We start from the raw sequence: 24918 nt of genomic DNA, 5'->3' as shown, positions 1-24918 counted from the left end.
TGATCATAAAATAGATAAAAAATGTAATAAATAAAACGTTGAACTCATGACTACATAAATATCTCCTGTTTTGTGATTCTTGTTTCAGTTTTTAAGACATAAAGGTTAAGCTAAAGCTGTATTGAATACGACAGCTTGCTATGAGAAAAAAATCATAAACTAGCATTCAATTTTGAACTTACATGGACTACAAGTTCTGATGACAATTGTCTCTGTTGGTCTTCCTTTCTCTTCAGCTGTTCCTCATACCTTTCCCGGTAATAATTCGCTATCAAGGATTCAGTCCCCATTTTCAAATTGCTTAGATCATTCTTCAGCACTTGGTATTCTGAGATGAGATTTTACCAATATTACCAAGAGAGAATATAACTAGTCACAATATCATAAGTATGACCCTACCCACTAATCTTTACTAAATAAGTTACTAGTAATAGGCAAAAAATTAAATAAGATACAACAACATTGTCAAATATTTCAAATTTTAGAGGTTTGAAGACAAAATAAGATTAGAAAATAGTTAATGATCAACTCATTGTAACTTTATCATTTCCTTTGAATCAGGGAAGATAGTATGTTTCTGACTTACTAAATTCAAGATCCTCTCTTGCGAGTAAGAATTTCCTAAACCAAAGAACATGAAAGTATTTTTATCAACTAAGAGCTAAGGAGATTGAATAACACCTCATAGAATTATCATGGCTCTATTTTCTCTATTAATAGATTAAATTTCATAGATTCCAAATAGTATAATCCTTTCTAATACTCTTATACAACAACAGCACTTCCTATGAATACCTACATTACACTAAGGCCATAACACAGACAAATTTCAGAATTTAATTTAGTAAACAAATAAGAGATACATATTGGCCCACAAGAAATAACTGTACAATATAGATAAAACCACACAAATAAATATACGGTTTTCATACCTGTAGTGTGAGCAACTTGAGGATCTAGGCCACTTCGATCAGCTGGGGTAAGGAAATGCCAAGTCTTGTCTAAGACTTTATACATGCCATTAAAATATTCCGGCTTTCGCTTCTGTAAAGGTCAAAATATGGTAAAAGGCATATAAGATAAATATATGTTTCTCTAACTGTATTATTACCGTTCACAGGACATGATAAAGAGTAAGCACCTTGATCGGTTGAAATTATAGAATTTAAATTTTTAGAACTCCTCATAGCTACAACCATAATGTGTAGGAGATATCTGTTCAAAAGGGTCAGAATATAATTTTGAAACATTAAAATCAACTATCATACTATAACTGAAAAATATACCTTACTTGTGCTATTCACATTAAGTATGACAATATATGATATAAAAAAAAAACTTCAAATGTCTTTACCTCGGCATTCTCCTTTAATATCTCCGAGAATATGGAAATGAGAGAATTCCATATTTTAAATAATATTCGCTGTAGATTAACTTCATTCATGTGCCTCTTTAAATGACAGAGATCTCCGTCCAGACAGTCATTAAGCAATGGAACTTCATTGGAAGTATCACAGGATGTAACTATGGCAATCCTTAGAGTTGGTTTAATCTAAAAAAGAGAAAAAAAGAAGGATGATGAAGTCAGGATCAGGTTTGTCCTTTTTCTTACTTTCTACATTCAGGAAGACCATAAAAAAGAAAATTGTGACTTTTGGCAGTGACTTTCAGATGTAAAAAGTCAGATGAAATACTCCGAAATATCCGAAAAAGTGTCCGAAAAAGAACATAAAAATTTGGTCATTAGGGTGTTATGGGCATATATACCATAGGAAAACACATCAGAAATATCTATTTTGGAATTTCTCAAGAGTCTTGGATTAAAGCTGCTAAACATGGTGTTTAAGAAGCCTAGAGAGATATTAATACCACATAGGGGTAGAGAAGCTCAAATGGATTATATTTTATCATGAAAAAAAAATGAACATCAGAGAAAAGAATTAAACAGTTATACCTAGCAAAATACATATTGCTGTTAGCTAATAGTGATTAAAGGAAAATACCAAGATGAAGTGTCCTCAAATATGTTATCAATAGGCAGTAGGTGGAAACCACTAAAGAATAAGATACAATATACTGCAGGAAATGTGTGTTGTAACATCGGGGAACAGTTATAGACAAAGACAAACAAGATAGTGAATTAAAAAGAGGATCAAAATATTAGAAAATAATAGAAAATATGTTTGAGGAAAATAACAAGTTATGTACAAGATCAAGAGAAAGACCGTATAATTCCAAAAGTTATTTGATAGAGTTCGAAGACAAGTGATTATATAGGTATTACAAAGGAAGTGGGTATCATGAAGACTTATTGGAAATATCATGAAAACATTAGAAATGGTGCTAGAGTAAAGAGCGAGATAAATAAACACTATTTATAATTGTCAGAAGGACTTTATGCCAGATAGACTCACAACATAAGCAGGATTTATAATGAGGCAATTACAGTGCAATAAATTTACATAGCCAAGAGAAAGGTTGTATATATATATATATATATATATATATATATATATATATATATATATATATATATATATATATATATATATTTATATATATATATATATATATATATAACATGAATATATATATATATATATATATATATATATATATATATATATATATGCACATATACATATGGATACAAATACTATCATTATTATTATTATTTATTACTAACCAGGCTGGATAACAAGATGCTACAAGCCCAAGGGCTCCGTCAGGGAAGAAATCTAACATAGATATGAAAATTTAAGTAAGAAATAAACTATAATTGGGAAACAAATCATTTATAAAGTATATTAAGATTAGTAATAGCATTAAACAGATAATTCATATACAAAGTATGAAATGAGACTCATGTCAACTTGTTCAACAGAAAAGCATTTGCAACAAATCTAAAGTTCTAAGGAACCACTGATTAAACTACCAGATTTGGATGATCATTCCACAGTCTGATCACACCTTGAATAAAACTTTTCGAATATGGTGCAGTCATGAGGATTATGGTACAAAGGTGGTCGGAATTATCTTTAAAAATTACAGCATGTAAAAAAAAAAAAAAAAAAAACTAACTGGAAAAACAGTGTCAGAGAGCAGCAAAACATTTCACTTGTGAGTAGGAAAGAAAATCTAAAAGGTGAGAAATTATTATCACTAAAAACTTTGATGATTTATAGTTGCCAAATACTGATGCATAGACGATTGGTCTGATGGGATATCATGGTTTGTGGGTTTCAATTAATTGCAAAAATAAGACCAATTTAGGTCAATATATCTCTAAAATTTTAACACTCCAAAATATATATGTTCCAGTTGAAATACTGGATAATCTTTCTTATTGTCTTGATACTTATTTTATACTTATCAAGCATATATATATATATATATATATATATATATATATATATATATATATATATATATATATATATATATATATATATATATGATAAATTTTGCACATTTTTACGTGTTTTTCATATTCAAATAAGCCATATATATTTTTGATACATTAATGTCTGGATTCTCTTAACGACCTCGGGATCAGAGCCCCAGGCGAAATCACACAAAGACAAGAGCTTGGCTCCGGCCGGGAATCGAACCCTGGTCGGCAAGCCTGTATAGACAGTGACTAAGCCACTTGGCCACGAAGAAGGATAAAAGTCAATGACAATTCTTCTGTACTTATACCTGTCGAATTCAGGTATTTTGTACTTAGAATTGAAATCAACCCATCCTCACCATTGTAGCTAATTGGTAGTTTGTTACTTGGCATTCAATTAATGATAAAAACACGTAAAAATGTGCAAAATTTATCATTAATTGAATGCCAAGTAACAAACTACCAATTAGCTACGATGGTGAGGATGGGTTGATTTCAATTCTAAGTACAAAATACCTGAATTCGACAGGTATAAGTACAGAAGAATTGTCATTGACTTTTATCCTTCTTCATGGCCAAGTGGCTTAGTCACTGTCTATACAGGCTTGCCGACCAGGGTTCGATTCCCGGCCGGAGCCAAGCTCTTGTCTTTGTGTGATTTCGCCTGGGGCTCTGATCCCGAGGTCGTTAAGAGAATCCAGACATTAATGTATCAAAAATATATATGGCTTATTTGAATATGAAAAACACGTAAAAATGTGCAAAATTTATCATTAATTGAATGCCAAGTAACAAACTACCAATTAGCTACGATGGTGAGGATGGGTTGATTTCAATTCTAAGTACAAAATACCTGAATTCGACAGGTATAAGTACAGAAGAATTGTCATTGACTTTTATCCTTCTTCGTGGCCAAGTGGCTTAGTCACTGTCTATACAGGCTTGCCGACCAGGGTTCGATTCCCGGCCGGAGCCAAGCTCTTGTCTTTGTGTGATTTCGCCTGGGGCTCTGATCCCAAGGTCGTTAAGAGAATCCAGACATTAATGTATCAAAAATATATATGGCTTATTTGAATATATATATATATATATATATATATATATATATATATATATATATATATATATATATACAGTATATACATATATATATATATATATATATATATATATATATCATCTCCTCTTACACCTATTGACGCCAAGGCCCTTGGTTATCTTTCGCCAGTAGTCTCCACCTTTAGCTTTTAATTGATTACTTCTCCAGTCATCATCTCCTACTTCACACTTCATAGTCCTCAGCCGTTTAGGTGTGGGTCTTTCAACTCTTTTAATGCCTTGTGGAGACCAGCTAAACATTTAGTGAACTACTCTCTCTTGTAGAGTGCATAGAGCATGCCCAAACCATCTCCATCTACCCCTCATCATGATCTCATCCACAAATGGCACTCGAGTAACCTCTCTTATAGTTTCTTTTTTAATCCTGTCTCCTACCATTTAACTCTAAATGTCCTTCGGAAGGATTTATTCTCGCATCTACTAAATCTATTGGAGATTGTTTCACTGTCATACATGACTCGTGTCTACATAGTAACACCGATCTGACTAGACTGATTTATAGTCTGATTTTTATATGTAATTTCAGGCGACTTGATTTCCAAATTTTACTTTACCTAGCCATTGTCTGATTTTCTTTTTTCAATCTTTCACTTGACCCTAATTCATAGTTCCTAGATATTTAAAAGATTCTACCTCATTAATCCTTCCTCCTTCCAACGATATTTCATCTTCCATTACATACTCAGTTTTCATCATCTCTGTCTTTCATCTATTTATCTTGAGCCCAACCTTGTGTGCTATTTCATGCATTCTGCTAAGCAAGCATTGCAAATTCTATGGTATTCTGCTAACAAGGCGAGCATCATCAGCATACTCTAGGTCTGCTAATTTCCTATTACCTATCCAATCCAATCCTTCGCCACCATCTCCAACTGTTCTATGCATTACAAGATCCATGAGGATGATAAACAACATAGGTGACAACACATTCCCTTGGAGCACTCCCCCGTTCACTGGAAATTCATTTGATAGGACTCCATCAACATTAACTTTGCACTTGCTGTTGTCATGATCAGACTTAATCAAATTCACATATTTAAGAGGAATTCCATAATAATGCAGGACTCTCCACAAAATTGGCCAATGCACACTATCAAAGGCTTTTTCATAGTCCACAAATGTATATATATATATATATATATATATATATATATATATATATATATATATATATATATATATATATATATATATATAGATATATATATATATATATATATATATATATATATATATATATATATATATATATATATGTATATATATATATATATATATGTATATATATATATATATATATATATATGTATATATATATATGTGTATATATATATATATATATATATATATATATATATATATATATATGTATGTATGTATGTATATATATAAGCAATACTTGCTTACCAAAATGCATGAAATATCACGTGAGGCTGGTCTCAATATAAATAGAAGAAATACACAGATGATGAGAATGGAATATGCAATGGAAGATGAAATATCATTGAAAGGAGAAAGGATTAATGAGGTAGAATCATTTAAATATTTAGGATCTATGATCTCTAATACAGGGTATTTAAAATTGGAGTTTAATGAAAGATTAAAAAAGCAAATAAAACATTGGCTAGGTTAAGTAAAATTTGGAAACAAAATTGCATGAAATAATATATAAAAATTAGGAGATCATACAAAATGGTGGTGCTACTGTATATGTGATACCAAAATATATATCTTTGATTCCCATAATGAAAATTTGATTAAATGGGTACACTGATCAAGAAAGGGTTGTGTGTGGGACCAGAAAAGGTCATTTTAGTAATAGATGAAATTATTTTCATTGAAAAAAAAATGAATATGTTAAATAAATATGTTTACTATGTCAAAAATAAACTTAATTGCCAAAACTCCAATTATAGTATAGGTCACGAGTTGGTACGACTTATTAATTTGGAATAAGGAAAAGAACAACGGTATAACATATAAACTAGACTGAAATGAGTCGTGAAAATTTGAATTACAGAAATGAAAAGGAAATATATATATATATATATATATATATATATATATATATATATATATATATATATATATATATATATATATATATATATATATAATATATATATATATATATATATATATATATATATATATGTATATATATATATATATATATATATATATATATATATATATATATATATATATATATATATATATATATATATATATATATGTATATATATGCATAGACTTAAACTGGATGCTTTTATAAAATTTCTACTTATAAATAAAATTCAGTGAAATTAACAAAGCTATGGCCAATGGCCTAAATTTGCTCTCCCACTAATTCTAAGAAAGATTTCTTGCAAATTCTTTGTGATATTTTGCTACTTTTATTTCAGTCTTCAATGTCTACGTTTATCTTTGGTTTCATATGAAATATTTTTCTGCAGCCTAAACAGTATAATCATATCAATCTTATAAGCTTATCTCAAAGATTACAATTGCAAAGTGGGTGAAAAATCTAACAAAATATATCATTCATATTAGGTTCCTTCTTTTGGGAACTCCATGAGAATTAAATCAATTTCTTACCATATGGAGTGGGTTCCTCCCTTCTCCTAGTACATCAAACCTTTCCATATTTCCTGTAGATTTTAGTGAAATATTTGCTATTTTTCTTGTAATATTCCTTAGGTGTCACTTTGTTTGTATCTCATTTAAAGCTTTTGTGGAAAATTGTTACTTATTATATGATGCATTGATATATTGTTTAATAATCAATGTCCTTTGGAACATTGCATGAAATATCAAAGACATGAAACTGTCAAAACCGAAGTATTAATCATTATTTCATAATGAAAGAGCAATGAAATATTAATGATAGCATTCTTACCTTGTTGACACATGTATCAATAAAACACAATAGATTTTTTTCCATAACCCGAAGAGTATTAACAATAACAGTGAACTTATGGAGATTATCTTCATTTTCACTCAACATGAGAAGAACTGGTAAACCCCTAATTTCTTGTCTCAGGTACTCAATGTTATTCAAGGCCACACATGTCTGGAACAATGAAAAAGTAATTTAAAGGATTTCTGCAGTAACTCAATAGTTCTACAGTTTGCAAAATAAAAGGGGCCTACAAATGCAAAATCTATAATGATTTGCTTTACAGATATGATAAGCAAAACATATTGACAACCACCATTTTAATATATGTAGAGTCATATTAAACATCTACAATTTTCTAAAACCTATTCCTAATAACATTATGCCCTTCTATCTTGATAAAAGGTTTACTTAGAATAAAGTCTACCATGCCTTTCCCCTATCATCGCAATCGTATATTTATAGTCAATACGAAAACTTAACCTAATAGTTTTGTGTTCATCATTTATTTACCTGAAGCGAAAAAAAATGATTTTGAGCATTTCCCTCCTGCATTCCGGATTTAAGCTTCTTGATAACCAATTTGGTATAATGTTTTCCAATGCAGCAGAGAGTCGCAAGCAACTTGTTTACAATAACATCTCCATCAATTTCATACGGCCACGACAATCTTGTCCATGTTGTTTTTACCTTTTGAATTACATACAAGATGTTAATCAATTGGCCCTTTTTATATGAAAATTACATATAATACATATATTTATATGTATATATATATACATATATATATATGTATAAATATATATATATATATATATATATATATATATATATATATATATATATATATAATATATATATATATATATATATATATATATAAATGCAGTGAATTTAATTGTTTCCATGAATATTATAAACATAAAAGATTCAAATTTAGAGTATACTACTGATATGGGTGATGGATGATAACATTCTTTTTGCTTTGTGAATTCAAACTCACTATTTTAAAAATGTAAGTAACTTCACTGGCAGAGGTACTAGTCGACAAGCATCCATTCTGTTCTTCAAAATTATCTTTTTCCACCTCTTCCTGAACAAGCAACTTTGATCTAGATAACATCTGCTCCTGCCATCTCATGACCACTTTAATGAACCAAGAATGATATCCAGTGATGCCACATTGTTGCTGAGCTTCTTCAGGTAGCTTTTCTCCAATATCTCTGAGGAATAAATGTTGATAATCTTCTGACTAACATTTCCAAATACAATGGTAGAGGATGTGAAAGTCTGGTAAACTCTCAAATGAAGCCTAATTTCAACAGTAAAAAATATATATTTATAAAGTATATTCAAGATCAGTCTTCAGTTTATTTGCAATGTTAACTAAAAACCATCAAGGAGAATAATCAATAAAATAATGATCATAAAGATATTCATTATACTGTACTGCAAATGTAATACAAAAAGACTTACACAGCAATGTTTCCTAGTTTTCTATACAGCTGCCATATAGGTCTCCTCTCATCCATACTATGGTCCTCACTAGTGGCCAATTTTGGTTTTGATATTTCACTAGCTTTTTCTCTTTTAGCTTCAATGGGTGCATCATACATCTTACGTATAAGGGGTCTTATACGAGCAGCTAATTCCGAGGTTAATAGGAGGTAGGATAGCTTGAGGTAGGATAATCCAGTTTCACTAGAAATTAAAAAAGGTTTGGGTCACTTAAAAACACAAAGCACTAACAGATATATTTTGAAATTATCCATGATAAGGTCCCCTATATAGCATAGTCTGACATAAGGTTAATTACCTAAAACAACATGTACATTTGCATATATTCTAAAGCAAGAAAATAGTTGTGCAATTAAAAACAATAAGGTAATATTTTCAAGTTGACCATTATTATCAGAATACTTTGCAATGAAAGTTTTACCATTAAACGTTACATTTACTAAATCACTGAATTCTACATAACAAAGTTAAAAGAAAAAATTTGGTGCATTTAGCACTTTACTAACTTTTTAACAATGGCTTCATAAAAATTACACACATCCATAAGGAAATATAAGACTTCTCCTGTGACAAAAACCACTGCTTCTAGCTGCTGTTCTTCACTTGCATTTGGAGAAGTGCAATCACAGTTTTGTAAAGTTTTCTCCCACCTGATAAAATTAAAGTTTAATATTAAATTAGTTTGACTATATGCACCATTCTCTTATTCTTATTAGTAAAAATTATTAAAACGTTCAAGTTACTCGCTGAAGTACCAGTTTTCATGAACTTTAATGATACAAATGTTCCCATAAATAAAATTGAAAGGTTTCAAGGTTTTGAAGCATTGATAATTGTACCTAGCTTAAAGAAAGGAAGCTATGTAATTGGATACTCCAGCCCTTATACTCAAGTTATTTATAACAGGGTACTCGGATAGCTTGAAAATAAATCAATTCTAAGAAATATAATATTTGATGTTAATCCTTACAGTGAGCTGTGTACTGTATCAGAAAAAAACTACAGCTACTTTTAAAAATATTTTCTCATAACTAGTCATGAAAATTAAACCCTAAATATATGAAAAAATCACCAAAACCTTGAAATAAGACTAAAATAATTGCCTCTATATTTGTGGACCAATGCCATATTTTTTGACATACTGCAATATTTATGACATCAAAATAAAAAAAAGAAAAAACAGAATCTTCCTAGATAAGCAAAAAACTAAATAGTATTTCACTAAATTACTCCAAAAACAAACTTAGTATAAATCTAAAACTACTTTACTTCAGCTCATCTGAGCTTAGCAATAAGATATTCATTATACAATACTACCTTGACATATAAGCGCTCCAACATACGAGCATTACGAGATATGAGCAAGGTGCCGAGCAAATTTTTGCATTGAGGTATGAACACAAACTTGAAATATAAGCATGCTTATAGATGCTAATGCTAGATGGTCGAGCATTTGGGAGCTCTCAAAGCCCGCATCAATCGTTTGTTGTACGTGATCTCTGACTTCTGTATGCATCTCCAAGCATCTACTGTGTTGTTTGCATTATTACATGATTTTACAGTATATTTGTAGACAAGTATCCTCACATTGGCAGGGAGAAGAAGAAGCGTATGATGACGACTGAGTTGAAATGTGAATTTATCAAAAAACATGAGCATGGTGTCAGTGTGAGTGAGCTGGCCCGCCATTACGAGAGGAGTACATCGATGATATGTACCAACCTCAGACAGATGAATGCTATTTAGAGCACAAAGCCTTCCATAGGCCTATCCATCATGTCTAACTTACAGACTGATATAAATGATGATAAGGAGAGGCTTCTGTTGTTGTGGATTAAAGAAAAGCAGCTGGCGGGAGATAGTTTGATTGAGGCAATGATCTGTGAGAAGGCCGGCACAATCTACAAAGATTTGAAACAAAGGGAAGCAGCTAAGAGTGGGGAGACATGGACACCAATGGAAACATTCAAAGCAAATTTGATAACTTTAAAGAGCAAACTAGGATCCACTTGGTTGTGAGGCATGGGGAAACCGAGTTCGGATGTGAAAGCATCGAGGAGTATGTCGAACGTTTTTGTCTCATTGCTTTTAGAAAAGAATGCCAAAGAGGACATTCATCTCGGCAGAAGAGAAGAAAGATAGATTGACTCCAGCCTTATGTGCTAATGCCAGTGATGACAGCAAGATCAGGCCACTGCTGATGTATCACTTAAAAATACCATGTGCTTTTAAGAGTCACAAGAACTTATAAGCAAAACTTCAAGTGGTGTGGCAAGTAAATCCAAGACATGAATTACAGGACATTTCTTCACAGAATGGGTAAATCTGCCTTTTGGTACGGCAGACAAGAAGTATCTGATGGAGAAAAAACTGCCATTGAAATATCTTCCCATTTTAGACAATGCCCCTGGTCACCCTCCAGGTCTTGAAGATGACATTCATGAGGATTTCAAGTTCATTAAGTTCCTCTATCTTCTGCCCAACATCACTCCACTCCTCCAGCCCATGACCAGCAGGTCATTTCAAATTTCCAGAAGCTGTACACAAAGCAAAAAATGCTTTGATGCCACAGAAAACACCTACCTCGCCCTTCGTGAATTTTGGAAGGACCATTTTACCATTGTGAATTGTTTAAAAATTATTGATGAAGCACAGATGGGTGTAACACGATGAGCCTTAAATTCAGCAAGTAGATAAGAGTAAAAATTTCTAAAAATTCAGTAAGCTCAGTTCAATTAATTTTGGGTTTAACTGTTGCGCTATGTATCGTAAGGAACATTGTAAATATGGTACTGGCCAATTCTCTCCTTCCCTTCATCTCTCCCTCCGCTGTGTACACCACTGTCAGGCACTATCGTCTCTCTCAAAGGTAAAAACTCCATAATAAAACCACATCTTAATGCAGACCACAGTCCAGCAATCATTTATATAATTTTTTGAGTGCACATAAAATACTATCGCACTTAAAAACATGATTGCATTGGTATATCATTGATTTGGGTGTCTTTGAGAGGCCCCAAACGGATTACATTTTTTCAGCTATTTTATATGGGATAAATTGACTTGAGATATGAGCAATTTGACATAGAAGCTAAGTCCTGGATCGAATTACGCTAGTATGTCAAGGTATTACTTGTATGCCATTAATTCTTATAAGTTTTTTACAAACAATAATAAGAAAGGAAACTAGAGAGATGAATAAACTTGCATGCATTATCATTTATCCAGCTTTGAAGAGAAAAATATTCTTTACAACTTACCAGTTTTTTGTAAATTGTGTCAGAGCATTTGTTACCAATTCCAAATAAGTGCTATTATCAGGAAATATTTGAAGTTTGCGGTTGTTAGTATTGGACTCTACAGCCTTCAAATTCCTGAAATCATAAAGGAGAAAATTATCAAGTATCTGATCCTTATTACGATATTAAAACTTATAAGAAACCTAAAATACAATTTAAGAAAATTATGGGCATTATCGCAAAAGTGCTAAGAAAATTAAGATTATTTCTTTCCGTAATAAAGGTAAATATCACGAAGTAGCAAATCTAAATTAAATCAAGTTACCAGTTTGGAGTTCATCGATACAGTACTCTAAAAGTGTTGTTTAGAACGAATAATTTTAGGCCTACATCAAATCGTAACTGGATCCCCCATAATTAGATGCACCATTTAAATACATAGATGAGTGAACAGAATTCTCAATTTGTCAGTGAATTGATAATACAACAAAAAATATGAAAAAGTGTTTAAAGAGACAAATCTACTTTGAAACTTTCCTAACAAGTTTATTTACAGTCATCCATTAATGTTCTATATTCTAGTTAGGCTTACATTGATTTACGACATTTTCTATATAGAAGGGTAATTAAAAAAAGTCTTGTAAAAATTATGGTAAAATTGAACAAGAACTAATTATCCTTTCTGAAAAAATAAGAAGTATCTAGCATATTTTTGGGTATTTTGAACAATTTTAAAGAAGGTAAATGCCGAAAACAAGTATTCTTCAAGATGCCTGAAGCATAGGAAGATATGCCTGGAAACCAAATTCACATGGGAGCCTAACCTAGGCTCCCCACCTAACCTATCCTAACATGACTTGATCTTAGCTACTATGAAGGGGCAAAGTACTCTGCAACCCTGCCCCCAAGATACCAGGTAAAATTCTATACAAGTAGTCAATAACTATTTCAGAGAAATTATAAAAAAATTTAAAAGTAATTTGAATTTATCCTCACTATACAAACCTGAGTTCTTTAAAATGGAGAACGTGTTTTCAGCGGAGCTAGAATGGCTATTAAAATCGTTCATGAGGTAGTTAACGACAAGTGGTGAGGTACAGCGAGAAGCTCCACCCCTCCACCTGTCACAGACACATCACTTCTGACCTTTGCCACAGGACTGAGCAGGGTGGTTAAGATGAGAAGTTTAACTTGAAAGGAATTAGGTTTGCATAGCTAGGAAAATTCTAAATTACTTTTAAAATCTGCTATTTGCTCCTAAGCATTTAGTAACCATTAGTCATTTGAAATAAAGAGACTCGCTGATGTGCGGGTTAGAAGTCCCACTTAAACCGAAATGGTTTGGCTCCTTTTCTTCCCTGGAAGTATCAATTTGCCTGGTTCTATATGGGAGTGAAGGCAGTAACTCCAGCAACTTCCTATATTTCTATCAAGGAGATGAGTAGACCAATAGGGTGCATGGTCAAATGAGGGAAGCCTTCCCCTAAAGGAAATTCAAGGATATCAATCCCGAATAATATAGCTTGGGTATGGTAATAAATGAGTTGATTTGAATTACTCCATCCTCCACTTTGATTCAGAAGATGAGAGATACACTTCTTTAGATCTAAAGAATGGAGCTCAGAAGTATAGTTTACCAGCATGAGGTCAGAACCAGCAAGTAGCACTTCGACCACTTCACCCCCAGGAAAAGAGGCAGAAAAAAGATGAGCCAGTTATTCTACCTTTCACTCTAAACTTACACCTATATATTACTAAAGCCCACATGCTTTCTTTCCTGTGTCAAAGCTGGGCTGAATACACAACTACGTAAGAAGCCACCACAGGAATAAAGACAAAAGGGGTCAAGGGACTTGTGGGTATACTCTCGTAGGTAAAAGGACGTGAAGGTGGTCTGGATTTCCAAACCGTAATCTTCAACACCTGGCCGACTGAAAGATTCCTCTTGAAGGCTAGGGTGGGGTCCTCTTACCAATCAAGCGGTGAACTTTGCGAACCGTATCATGAAACCAGAAAGACATCGTGTTCCTTAACACCTCTTTTTATGTCCTGCTAGGACTAAATAAAAGCCACTCACACTCAGCCCTGAGGTGTCAAGTCCTCTTCAGATAATAATGCAGAACCCTCCAAGAACACAAAAGCATCTCCTCTCGAAAGTCCCCCAACTCCTCATATAAAGAGGTAATTGAGAGGATCTCTAACCTGGAGTGGTGTACTGACAGGTTCAGAGTTTTGGTCACAAAGTTTAGCACATTAAGTCAAAAGACCATGTGATTGAGAAGTTCACAGCGAAGGAAGATACGGAAATGCACAATCTGTGCTAGAGATACTTCAACCAGAGAAGAATCCCTTAACGACACCAATACCAGAAGATGGCTCACTTTCCTTGATTGTCAACTGCTGAGGACAGCCCCAGGTACCCAGACAAAAAGTCTTTCACTTGGACGAGACGCTAGATAGCTTTCAACCCGGAAGTTCCAATGACTTAACCGATCAATGATACCTCTAAAGATACGGTTCACAAAAGCCTGTGGACCATTTTGGGTAATCCTCTTGGGACCTTGATTAATAGTGCTAACAGATTGGGTTACAACTTGCCACGTGGCTATCTGGGAGCCACCAAGGTCATCTTGACTCCTGGTGTAATCAACAACCCCTTCCTTGTAGATGTAAACCGATATTGTCGCTCATCGACACTAGTGAGTGGCCCCTCAAACATTCTTAGATTGATTGCAATGCGAAAAAGACTGCTTATATTTTGAGGACGTTGATATGCAGATTCATTTCTTCTTCTCACCACACTCCTGAGACATCCAGGTTATTCATGTTTGCGCTCAGCCCCTCATTCGACACAACTGAGAACAGTTGCATGTCTGGAGGTAGAGCATCCCCCGGTGAGGTTTTCCTTGTTCAACCACAAGCTAATATTGTCCCGAGTCTACTGTCTCACTGGGGCAAGAAGAAAAGAGATTTCCCTGGCAGCTCACCAGTGATCCTTCAAACTCCACTGAAGATATCTCTGTTTGATGTGTCCATGAGGAATGAGTTTCTCTAGCAAAGACATTTCTCCAAAAAGACTTGAACAGAAACGATCACACCACCTACTTGAGCTTGCTGATCCGATCCTCTGACGGAAAGACTCTTGTTGCTATGGTTTCCATCAGCATGCCCATTTACTTCAAACGTCTGCTTAGGTGTCTCTATTTAATTTCGCCCAGTTTATCATAAGCCCTAGATCATGACAAAATACAGAAATCCGATCTTGATACTGTAGAAATTGCCTCACAGAGGAGGCCATGACCAGACCATTGCTGATAAACATCAACAGTCATATCCTTTCCAAGAGGGTTCAAGCTGCTACCAAGGTGAATACCATAGTGAACAACTGTGGAACAGTACAAAGTCCAAAGTGCAGAACCTTGAACTGGTACACCCTGTTGTAGAGGAAGAAACAGCGGTACAAAATCCCTCACTATATCACTGTTCCCCTATCGCTCCTTCATTAATAGTGGAATTATAATCATATTATATGTAAAAATATATCACGGACTCCTCTTTATATTGCAGCTTTCTCAGGCAAATACATTTTTATTTTGCATATCTTAATCACTTTTTGAGCTTAATAAAGTATATTACAATAATGCTGCATATACCCATGTAACACTTGCAATCTCATGCATTGTGCGAGGACCAGACTGTCATCCATAAAATATAATATTATCATGTATTTCTAGTATCATGCTTATAGTTCCTTTTATAGACTAAATTATCATAAACTAACCTCTTTTTCTCCACCTTTGTATCTCAAATTCTAGTTCAATAAGTTAAAAAAGCAAAAAGAGTATGAATGATGAAAGTATCATTACCAAGCAAAAAACACCTGTTTTGTTATAAATAACCAATCTGGATAACAAAAGCGATTTTACTTACAATGAAAGTTGTAACATCAACATTTCAAGGTTCAAGAGGTGGAAGCAATAGGAACATCAGGTAATTGTAAAAATAAGAATAAAAATTATTTTTATATTGTTAATAGGATTACTATTACCACTATTACTGTCATGTAATATAATCTTACACCATTTTAACAGTAAAGGACAAGTTTCCGTGAAGGACCTTCACCCCTCAGCATTTTACAGTACATGAGCAAAACAAAAGCCATTTTTGTGCTCCACATTGCCCCATCCAATATCAGTCAAATAACAATTAACAAACCTCAGTGTATGCGTGAGTTGATGCTGTGAAATGACCCTTGAACTTGTAGGAAAATTCGTTTGTAAATTCTTGAGTCTTCCATCTTGTTCTGATGCCCAGATTCTTAAAGAACTTTGCACTTCCTGTCAACAAAAATAGTTTCATAGTCTGTAAGTTTAATATGCTTAATTTTATCATCGGTACAATTATCCAGTTATTCATTTCATCACTTTATCTCTCCTCCCAAAAAAAATCATATAAACATAATTTAAAGTTAAAGCAGTTGACTTGAATTTTTATTGTCCATTCCGTAAATGAAAAACTAGCAAACTTTCCAATTAATCTCAATATGGAGAGGATAATAAAATCATTCAAGATCTCACATTCTTTAGTATCAAGGCTGCATTTCCCAATTAACAATCTAGCCTAACGTAAATCCTAGTTAAAAAGAGACTAATAAAACATGTTTTTGTAAACTAACAACACTGTATTGTGAGTAAGTTATAATCATAAATTCTTCATCATTAATTGATGGACATACTTTGTCAATCTAAAGTTATTCCATAATTATTTGAGCGATATGACTGAAAAGCAACTTTGCTTAAAGTCGTCACAACTTATTGATAATGAATCTTAATTTTGTAAGATTATCAGGTTTGTGCAAAAGACTAGAAAGAGACATTAATTCTTTAAGAAAACCATTATACATTAGTAAGGTGGAATTGTATAGCTAACTCTCTGCCTATTCTTGCAGCAAATGTTCTTCATGTTGAACAGGCTGACATAAATCTCTTTTTTACAGTTTATATACAAAAGGTCTGTTTTGATGATGTTGCTGTTCTTAATTTTTTTTTTTAAATTGTTCATTACTTCTCTTGTGGTTTATTTACTTCCTTATTTCTTTTCCTCACTGGGCTATTTTTTCTTGTTGGACCCGTTGGGCTTATAGCACCCTGCTTTTCCACCTAGGGTTGTAGCTTAGCTAGCAATAATAATAATAATAATAATAATAATAATAATAATAATAATAACAATAATAATTCCTATATCAAAGGTTATCATACAAAGAATGTTTTGTAAGATTTTTTAAAGGGATTCTATTCTTTCAGATGTTTTTTTTTATGCATTCTCTTACAGACTGATATTATAAAATCAATAACAGAGCATAAATTGTATGAACTATCAAGTTTCGAATTCCAAAATTACTCATGATAAAACTTGAGTTTTCCTGAATTCTTAAAATTATTTTGTTTGGGTAAGAACTCTTCAGATGATCTTCCCCAATATTTAGACACCACCTATATTAAATAACTGAACTTTCTTGTCACGATCGTCTATGGTGATAAATTTATGTAAAAAGCTATGAAAATTTATTTCCATCACTAGAGCAAGTTTATAATACTGATCTAATTCTGGTACTGAAATATTCATTACTCATTAACAGTAATATTCATAATGAATACAACAATATATGGAATCATCCCTAACATTGCATCTATACTAAAAACAAGAATGCTTGTATGCTGAAATCACATGAAAATATACAAACAACATCCTAAGCTATAATGGTTAAATCTTCCTTTCTGAATTTTTATATCCAGCAGAAAATTATATTTTTCACCTTTGTTTCCTCTTCAGAGTATTCTGTCTTTTTTATGTAATCGAAAAGATCTTTTAATACATCTCCGAGGTATGCCTGATCAACAACTGTTAATTTGGATGTAATCTTCCACCAGGATAATGTCACAAGGGGTGGAGTCATGTTGAGGACAGAGCCATATTGCGTCAAAATGAATGAGTCTATGTTGCTTATTGCCCCTGCCCAAGGAGTAGTTGGGCTCGGTATAGCACCAATCTGAAATTGAAAAAGTTACCATTAAACAATACTTGCGTGTCAGTACAGGTTAAAGGCATATAGTGGGTTTTATAATCATAATTATAAGAGGACACATTTCATATATATTTCAAGACAAGTACACTGAATACTAAAATGTTGTAAGCATACTGCTATTTTGTGCCATATTATTTAGTCATTCTAAATGTCACTTAGATTAAATAGAGGGTATCAACAAAACATAACATAATAGATAGAAAGAGTTCCAAGAAGTGAACAGTTATTGTTATCTGGAGACATGAGTGGCTTTGAAAGAATGCATAGAAGAAGAAGTTTTGAAAGAAGAAATCTTTAAGGCAAAACATTGTTTGAATTAGCACACGCTATGAATCTGACAATCATGACTACACAATTTGAATAAGAAGTCCTACAGTAACTTATAAAAGAGAACAAAATAAGACTTTATTAACTGTGTGTTGGTTAGACAGGAAGACAAGAAAATCAATATGAATTGTAACACTATTCCAAATCAATCCATTATAGTTCAATATAAACTGGTAGTGGCGGATTTTAGGCTGAAAACACTTAGGAAAAGAATAGCCCTGACCCGGAATGAGAGGATCAAAACTTGGAACCTGAAAGGGGAGAAGGCGAGAGGGTTCAGAAATAAAGTACGAAAGAGACAAAGAAGAGAGATATGTAAATGGAATGGACAAGGTGGACAAGAGGTAAGCTGTAACACGAAAAAGAACTATGGTAGTGGTATCAAGAAGTTCCAACAGTTGTAAAGGAAAATATAGTCAGAATATAAGATGAAAATTACCAAAACAAGAGAGGAATATAGCCGAACAAAGAAGGAAACAAAGTGATTAGTGTCGACTGCAAAGGGAGAAGCCAGGATAGAGTGGTATGTGATGATTGGAGCAGTGGAGGCAGAGAAGATAATCTACAGGATTGCAGTAGTAAGATAAAAGATGGGCAGGATATAAGGAGGGTAGGAATGATTAAAGATGAATATGGAAACATCTTAATTGAGGAAGAGGAAATCAAGAGATAAAAAGACTATTCTATTTACAACAATTAAATGCTTAGATTGAGTGTGAAGAAATGAAAAATATTCCAGTAGCAGAAGGAGAAATAGCAAACTTCAGAGAGATAGTGAAGTGTAGAATGCTATAAAGAAAAGAATAGTAAATAAAGCTGCAGGAAAGTCAGAGATAACAATAAAAATTAAGGCATTTGGGAATCTAGGCAAGTATTGCGTGAACACACACTATTTGAAAAGATTTGGGATGTAGAGGAAATGCTAAGGAACAGAGAAGAAAGTTGGAGGATTAAATTGTATAAATAAAAAGGAGACCTGTTAAACTAATAGGAACTACAAAAAATAAGGATTTTGAAGCCTGTATTCAAGATACTAGAATAGTAGAGGTAATGTTGATAGAGTTGATAAATATTCATGAATAGCAGTTTTGGTTTATGAGAGGATAGAACACAGTGGATGCTATTTTCATCGTAAGACAAGTCCAGGAGAAATATCTAAAAGGAAATGGGAAAGTTTGCTTGAGCTTCTTTTTTTTTTTTGGTCTTGAAAATGCGTATGACAGGGTACCAAATAATTTAGTCTATTGGAGTTTAAACAGTTCAGGAATACCGGAGATGTTGGTAAGGTTAGTGAGGATGATGTATGAGGAGGCAAGAACCACTGATGAGACGTAATATGGGGAGACTGAGACATTCCTTGTGGAGGTTAGCCTCCATCAGGGATCAGCTCTAAGTCTATTCTTATTCCTGGTCATTATAGACACTTTGACATTTGAATTAAGGAACAAGAGAATTGTGGGAACCAATGTTTGCGGATGATTTAGTCAAGGTAACAAACAGTTAGCAGTATAATAAAACGTCTTAGACCAGCATGATTGCATCTTTGACAAATTTCAAGGCATACTCGGCAGGTTGATATAATTACTGATGGTTGTATTAAGTGATCAGAAGAAAATCTTATTTAGTCAATAGCCACTCTGCCTACAATTGAGAGACCTTTGCTCATCAGGGTCTTCTTAAACAGACTACCTTAGATAATGAACTTTTTTGCATGAAAAGTGTATAGGAATTCAATGCTACACCTAAGCGCCCTTCTATTAATTGAGTCAGAGCAACGTTTTTATAGGTTTTCAAGATATAAACAGTGTCGCTAGCACATACCACAGACAGATTTTCCAAACATCTGTTGGTTCATTCTAGTATATAAGACAACTAAGCCTGCCAAAATAGCTATATCATATAAAATTCTTTATAATTAGGAGTAATATAGGTTCTTAAACATACCTGGTATTATAGACATTAAAAAGAATATAAAAGTTTGAAACAAATAAAAAAAGGGTTGCAAGCTACTTTTCTTATACATCAGAGGGCTTATACAATCATATAGCCCTGAGTAGAGATGGATAGGCTACCTTGCAAAAAATTGATTAGATAATTGATGAGTATTCTCCTCAGATAAATATCAAGAAAATGAACCTTGCAATTGATTTTTGTGCAAGATTTGCAATATGAAATTAGATTAAAAGTTTCAGGAAGAGGCAGAAGAAACATGCCTGATGAAAAGTTGAGTTTATAAAGATTAAGAAAGCAATATAAGCAAGAGGCCCATTTAGGGGAGAGAAACTGTTACGTATGTAAAGAATATTCATAATCACTCTCCATAATTATGTTACCAATTTGTAATGTTCTTATATCTCCTGGATATCATATTTTACAGTGATGTAAACAAATAGTCGGTACCTCTTTTTCTGAGCTACTGCAAAAACCACTACTGGATGATGAAGAACTTCCAGTGCTGTTGAGTGTGCTTGGAGTGCTCCTTGCACAACTGTTAGTTGAATAGCTTCTGGCTCCACTAAAGGAGCTACAGTTACTCCTCACACTGCATCGTGTGCCATCTCTGGTGAAAGTGCCAAGAGAGCACAGGAAGCCCAGACGGTGCTGAAGTAACTTGTTAAGCAGGGTGTCATACCAATGACTGCCCAAGAGATTCAACTGCAAACAAAGCATTGGTTCATTAAATTGAATGCATGGTGTAAGTATATTATCATTCATTAAAATATCATAGTGTGAGTGTTTTACGAACAGTTATATTTGAAAAAGAGGTTATGTGTAGTTAATAATGACATCCAATACCAAACGCTTCTAATGAAAAATAATGGAAAGTAATAATCTAATGGGATTACATACATACATACATACATACATACATATATATATATATATATATATATATATATATATATACATATATATATATATATATATTCAAATAAGCCCTATATTTCAGTACCTTAATGTCTGGATTCTCTTAACGACCCTGGGATCAGAGTCCCAAGGCAAAACCACTCAAAGACAATAGCTTCTGACCGGCCGGGAATCGAGCCCTGATCCAGGAAGCTGGCATGATAGTGACGATACCATTTAGCCACGAAGAATGGTATCATCACTGTCATGCCAGCTTCCTGGACCAGGGTTCGATTCCCAGCCAGTCAGAAGCTATTGTCTTTGTGTAGTTTCGCCTTGGGACTCTGATCCCAGGGTCGTTAAGAGAATCCAGACATTAAGGTATCAAAATATATGTCTTATTTGAATATAAAAAACATGTCTAAATGTGCAAAATCTATCATATATATATATATATATATATATATATATATATATATATATATATATATATATATGTGTGTGTGTGTGTGTGTGTGTGTGTGTATTTATAAATATATGCTTTAAATACAAAAGTTACATAAACTACAACAAAACAACAATAGTTGATACAAGCATATAAATCACAAGATTAAAAAACCTACCTCAGATTTGACTGAAGCTTTCATACTTAAATGAATACTTCCCCGTTTTTTGGCACCCCTGAAACTATCTCTTAGGCAGACTGATTTACATTCTTCCTTTTTCATCAATGTATACCATTTATCTACCAATTTGTTCTTTATGTTCTGAAAAAGATATAAGTGAAAGCACAATTGATCATATAATTTCCTTAGAATAATATAACATTATTATCAGTTAATTTGTAAATAAATGCAAGTTATTTTACAAATAATCCCTCTTAACCTTAAAAGGTTCTTATTGCTTCACAATCAATATAATTCCTTTTCCGTTATCTAACCAATCTTTCAAGATTTTCTTAACTAGTAGATACGTTACCTTCAAAACTTTTTCTTTCTAATATTTGCTCAGAAACAGATAGTTATTACATAGTCATCTAACATAAGGGAATATTTTAAGATGTCTTTGAAACCTATGTCGCAAAATCCATCAAAAAATAATATGTTAAGGGAATCCATCAAACCATTGATAAAATGTGGATTTGAAAATTTTGTAGATAAAGAATTCCTTAAACAAATTTATTAGAATCTTGAAAGCTACAACCTTTAGACGATCCCCAAAAAGATAGCAGGTTGGATAAATCATCAGCCCCCATTAGGGTAGTACCTCTTAAAAGCTATAATCTATAAGTACTAGTTCCACAATTTGATGTTGGATCCCTCTCTATGCAAGGCTCTTGTTTGCCTACACATACATCAAAGGCTCTGGCATATTCCTTTGACACACTGCTCAAACTTGTGATAAAGGCTCTTGTGTCCAGCATATATATGAATCAACAGCGACTAAGACCCCTATCCATCAAGCTACGACCAGCAAGGAGCCAGGTAGACCTATAGGCTCCCTCAAATTCGCCATCCCTAGCTCACAAGGATGATACGGTTGCAGACACTACTAGAAACTATTGAACTTGAGTGGAACTTGAACTCACATCCAAAAGATTGACAGAAAAGGGCGTTTCCGATAAGCTATGGCAGTTTTTGTTATTTTTCTTGTTTTATTTACCTTGCTGTTCTACATTTTATTTTGAACACACGTTTTTTTTTTTTACTTCACTCACGTAGTTTCTCTATTGTGGTCTCATGACTTGTTACATTCTGCTTTGCTATATACAGTTTCAGCTTGGCCGAAGACTGGAAGGGTGATGTCCACGACCAGAGCAAAATGGTTTGATATTGGGGAAGAACAAAGGCTTTTGATAATGGTCATCAGTACCTCAAGCAGCAGCCTGAGAAATAGCCACTCACTCCTCACCAATACTAAAGGTTAAGTTGTTAATCTTCTACTCACCTCTAAAGGAATCGTAACAGACCCAAGCAAATTCTTGAACTCATTTGTGCCCAAGACTGCACGGCTAATTTCCTTCAAGTCCATAATAGAGGAAATGTGCTCCATACCAGATTCTTGTGGTTCGTGCCTGAAAAAAAAAAAAAAAAATAATAATAATAATAATAATAATAATAATAATAATAATAATAATAATAATAATAATATTAATAATAATAATAATAATAACAAATAAGTTTTCTCCTCTCAAAGTATAGCATTTAGGATGTTTCCTCCTCAAAATACTAAAATATTACTTAAATTCAATAAATAAACAACAAAACCAGATGTTTTTCTTAGGTAGAGGCTTAGTTTTCTTTAACAGGAATTTGTTTCATTAAAAGGTGGAAACAAAACATCTATTAAGAATCCCTTAGGCTCCTTTCACACTATGCGATTTTTTCCCGCTCTCCGGGCCGCTTTTACTGCGGACGACATCGTTTATTTGCGGGTTCTCCACCTACAGAGATCAATTATCTTTTTTAATATTGAAAAAATATGCAGTTGGCCACAAGATGGATAAGAGGAGGGACCTGTTGTACCTTTATCTATTATGAAAGAGACGATCAAGAATCCAATGCCTAAAGAGACATGCCAGCGCATATGATTCTCTCTTTGGAAAACTAAAGAATGACGATAATAATTTTTCTAATGATCTAAAATGTCTAAAATAACAATAGAACATTGGCGTATGGGTAAGGTTGTGATTCGACCACCTCTGAAGTAAACCTTTCTAGAGATATTTTGACAAAAATTTCTTTCATCTACCCCAACCAAAACTATTGCCCGGTTTTCAAGAACCATGTGTGATTTATGTATTTAGGGGAAAATTTGAACTGCATGAAAACTTAATATGGCCATAACGAGGGTGAAAATTATGTGAACAAATGAGACAGTTCCATTATCATTTAAGTAGAGGAAGAATGTATGTCGAATCTGCATTTGGAATTTTAAGTAACAAATGGAAGATTCCCGTCGTCCTCTTCTCTTATCAATGAATGTTGGCAAATATTCTTCGTAACATTGTTAGAGAACGCGATGGTTTTCATTTTGAAAAAGCCTTAACAATAAAAGGATTGGAAGAGCTTGAACATCCTATAAATATACGAGCTGGACTAGCAGCAGATGACATCAGAAACAAGCTTGCCGACTGTAGGGGTTTGGGGTTTGGGCTTTAGAGTTGCCAATATATTAAAATAGGACATTGAGAAAGTATGTAAACTTTCTCCTATCTAGTAGTAAGTGCCTTCATACAAAACACGTGCATTATCTTATGTACGCAGTATTCTTAAAATGGTAACAAATGGTTAGCCATGTTTTGCTTAATAAAACGCTTACAAAATAGAAAATAAATAAATAGTTAAAAGCTCACCTTATTCATATTTCTATATCAATATCGATCCATATAATTCACGATATGTTTTCATGATAAAAACCAGTGACCTAATGACATTCATCGCTTGTAAAGGCGGAAAAAAACCGCTTAGTGTGAAGACGCACATTGAACATG

At 33.1% G+C, this 24918-nt stretch overlaps 1 protein-coding gene across 5 annotated transcripts in view; it reads right to left on the bottom strand.

Moving 5' to 3' along the window:
* The window catches only part of LOC137618137 (protein unc-13 homolog 4B-like), an 82832-nt gene that overhangs the window by 6510 nt on the left and 51404 nt on the right, over positions 1-24918 (bottom strand). For all 5 annotated transcript variants that reach the window (XM_068348164.1, XM_068348161.1, XM_068348163.1 and 2 more), the window contains 14 exons: positions 23373-23499; positions 22049-22192; positions 20979-21233; positions 17982-18215; positions 16382-16503; positions 12188-12301; positions 9434-9577; positions 8886-9110; positions 8413-8632; positions 7923-8099; positions 7410-7583; positions 1355-1552; positions 933-1044; positions 183-328 (listed from right to left, as the gene is read on the bottom strand). In XM_068348164.1, the coding sequence (XP_068204265.1) occupies positions 183-328; positions 933-1044; positions 1355-1552; positions 7410-7583; positions 7923-8099; positions 8413-8632; positions 8886-9110; positions 9434-9577; positions 12188-12301; positions 16382-16503; positions 17982-18215; positions 20979-21233; positions 22049-22192; positions 23373-23499 (2392 nt within the window). The remainder of the gene's footprint in view (positions 1-182; positions 329-932; positions 1045-1354; positions 1553-7409; positions 7584-7922; positions 8100-8412; positions 8633-8885; positions 9111-9433; positions 9578-12187; positions 12302-16381; positions 16504-17981; positions 18216-20978; positions 21234-22048; positions 22193-23372; positions 23500-24918) is intronic.

This window comes from Palaemon carinicauda, chromosome 24 (genome assembly GCF_036898095.1).
Source record: "Palaemon carinicauda isolate YSFRI2023 chromosome 24, ASM3689809v2, whole genome shotgun sequence".
In the NCBI taxonomy this organism is placed as follows: domain Eukaryota; kingdom Metazoa; phylum Arthropoda; class Malacostraca; order Decapoda; family Palaemonidae; genus Palaemon; species Palaemon carinicauda.
The sequence above is the reverse complement of the archived record's forward strand: the minus strand, read 5'-3'. Positions and strand labels throughout refer to the sequence as shown.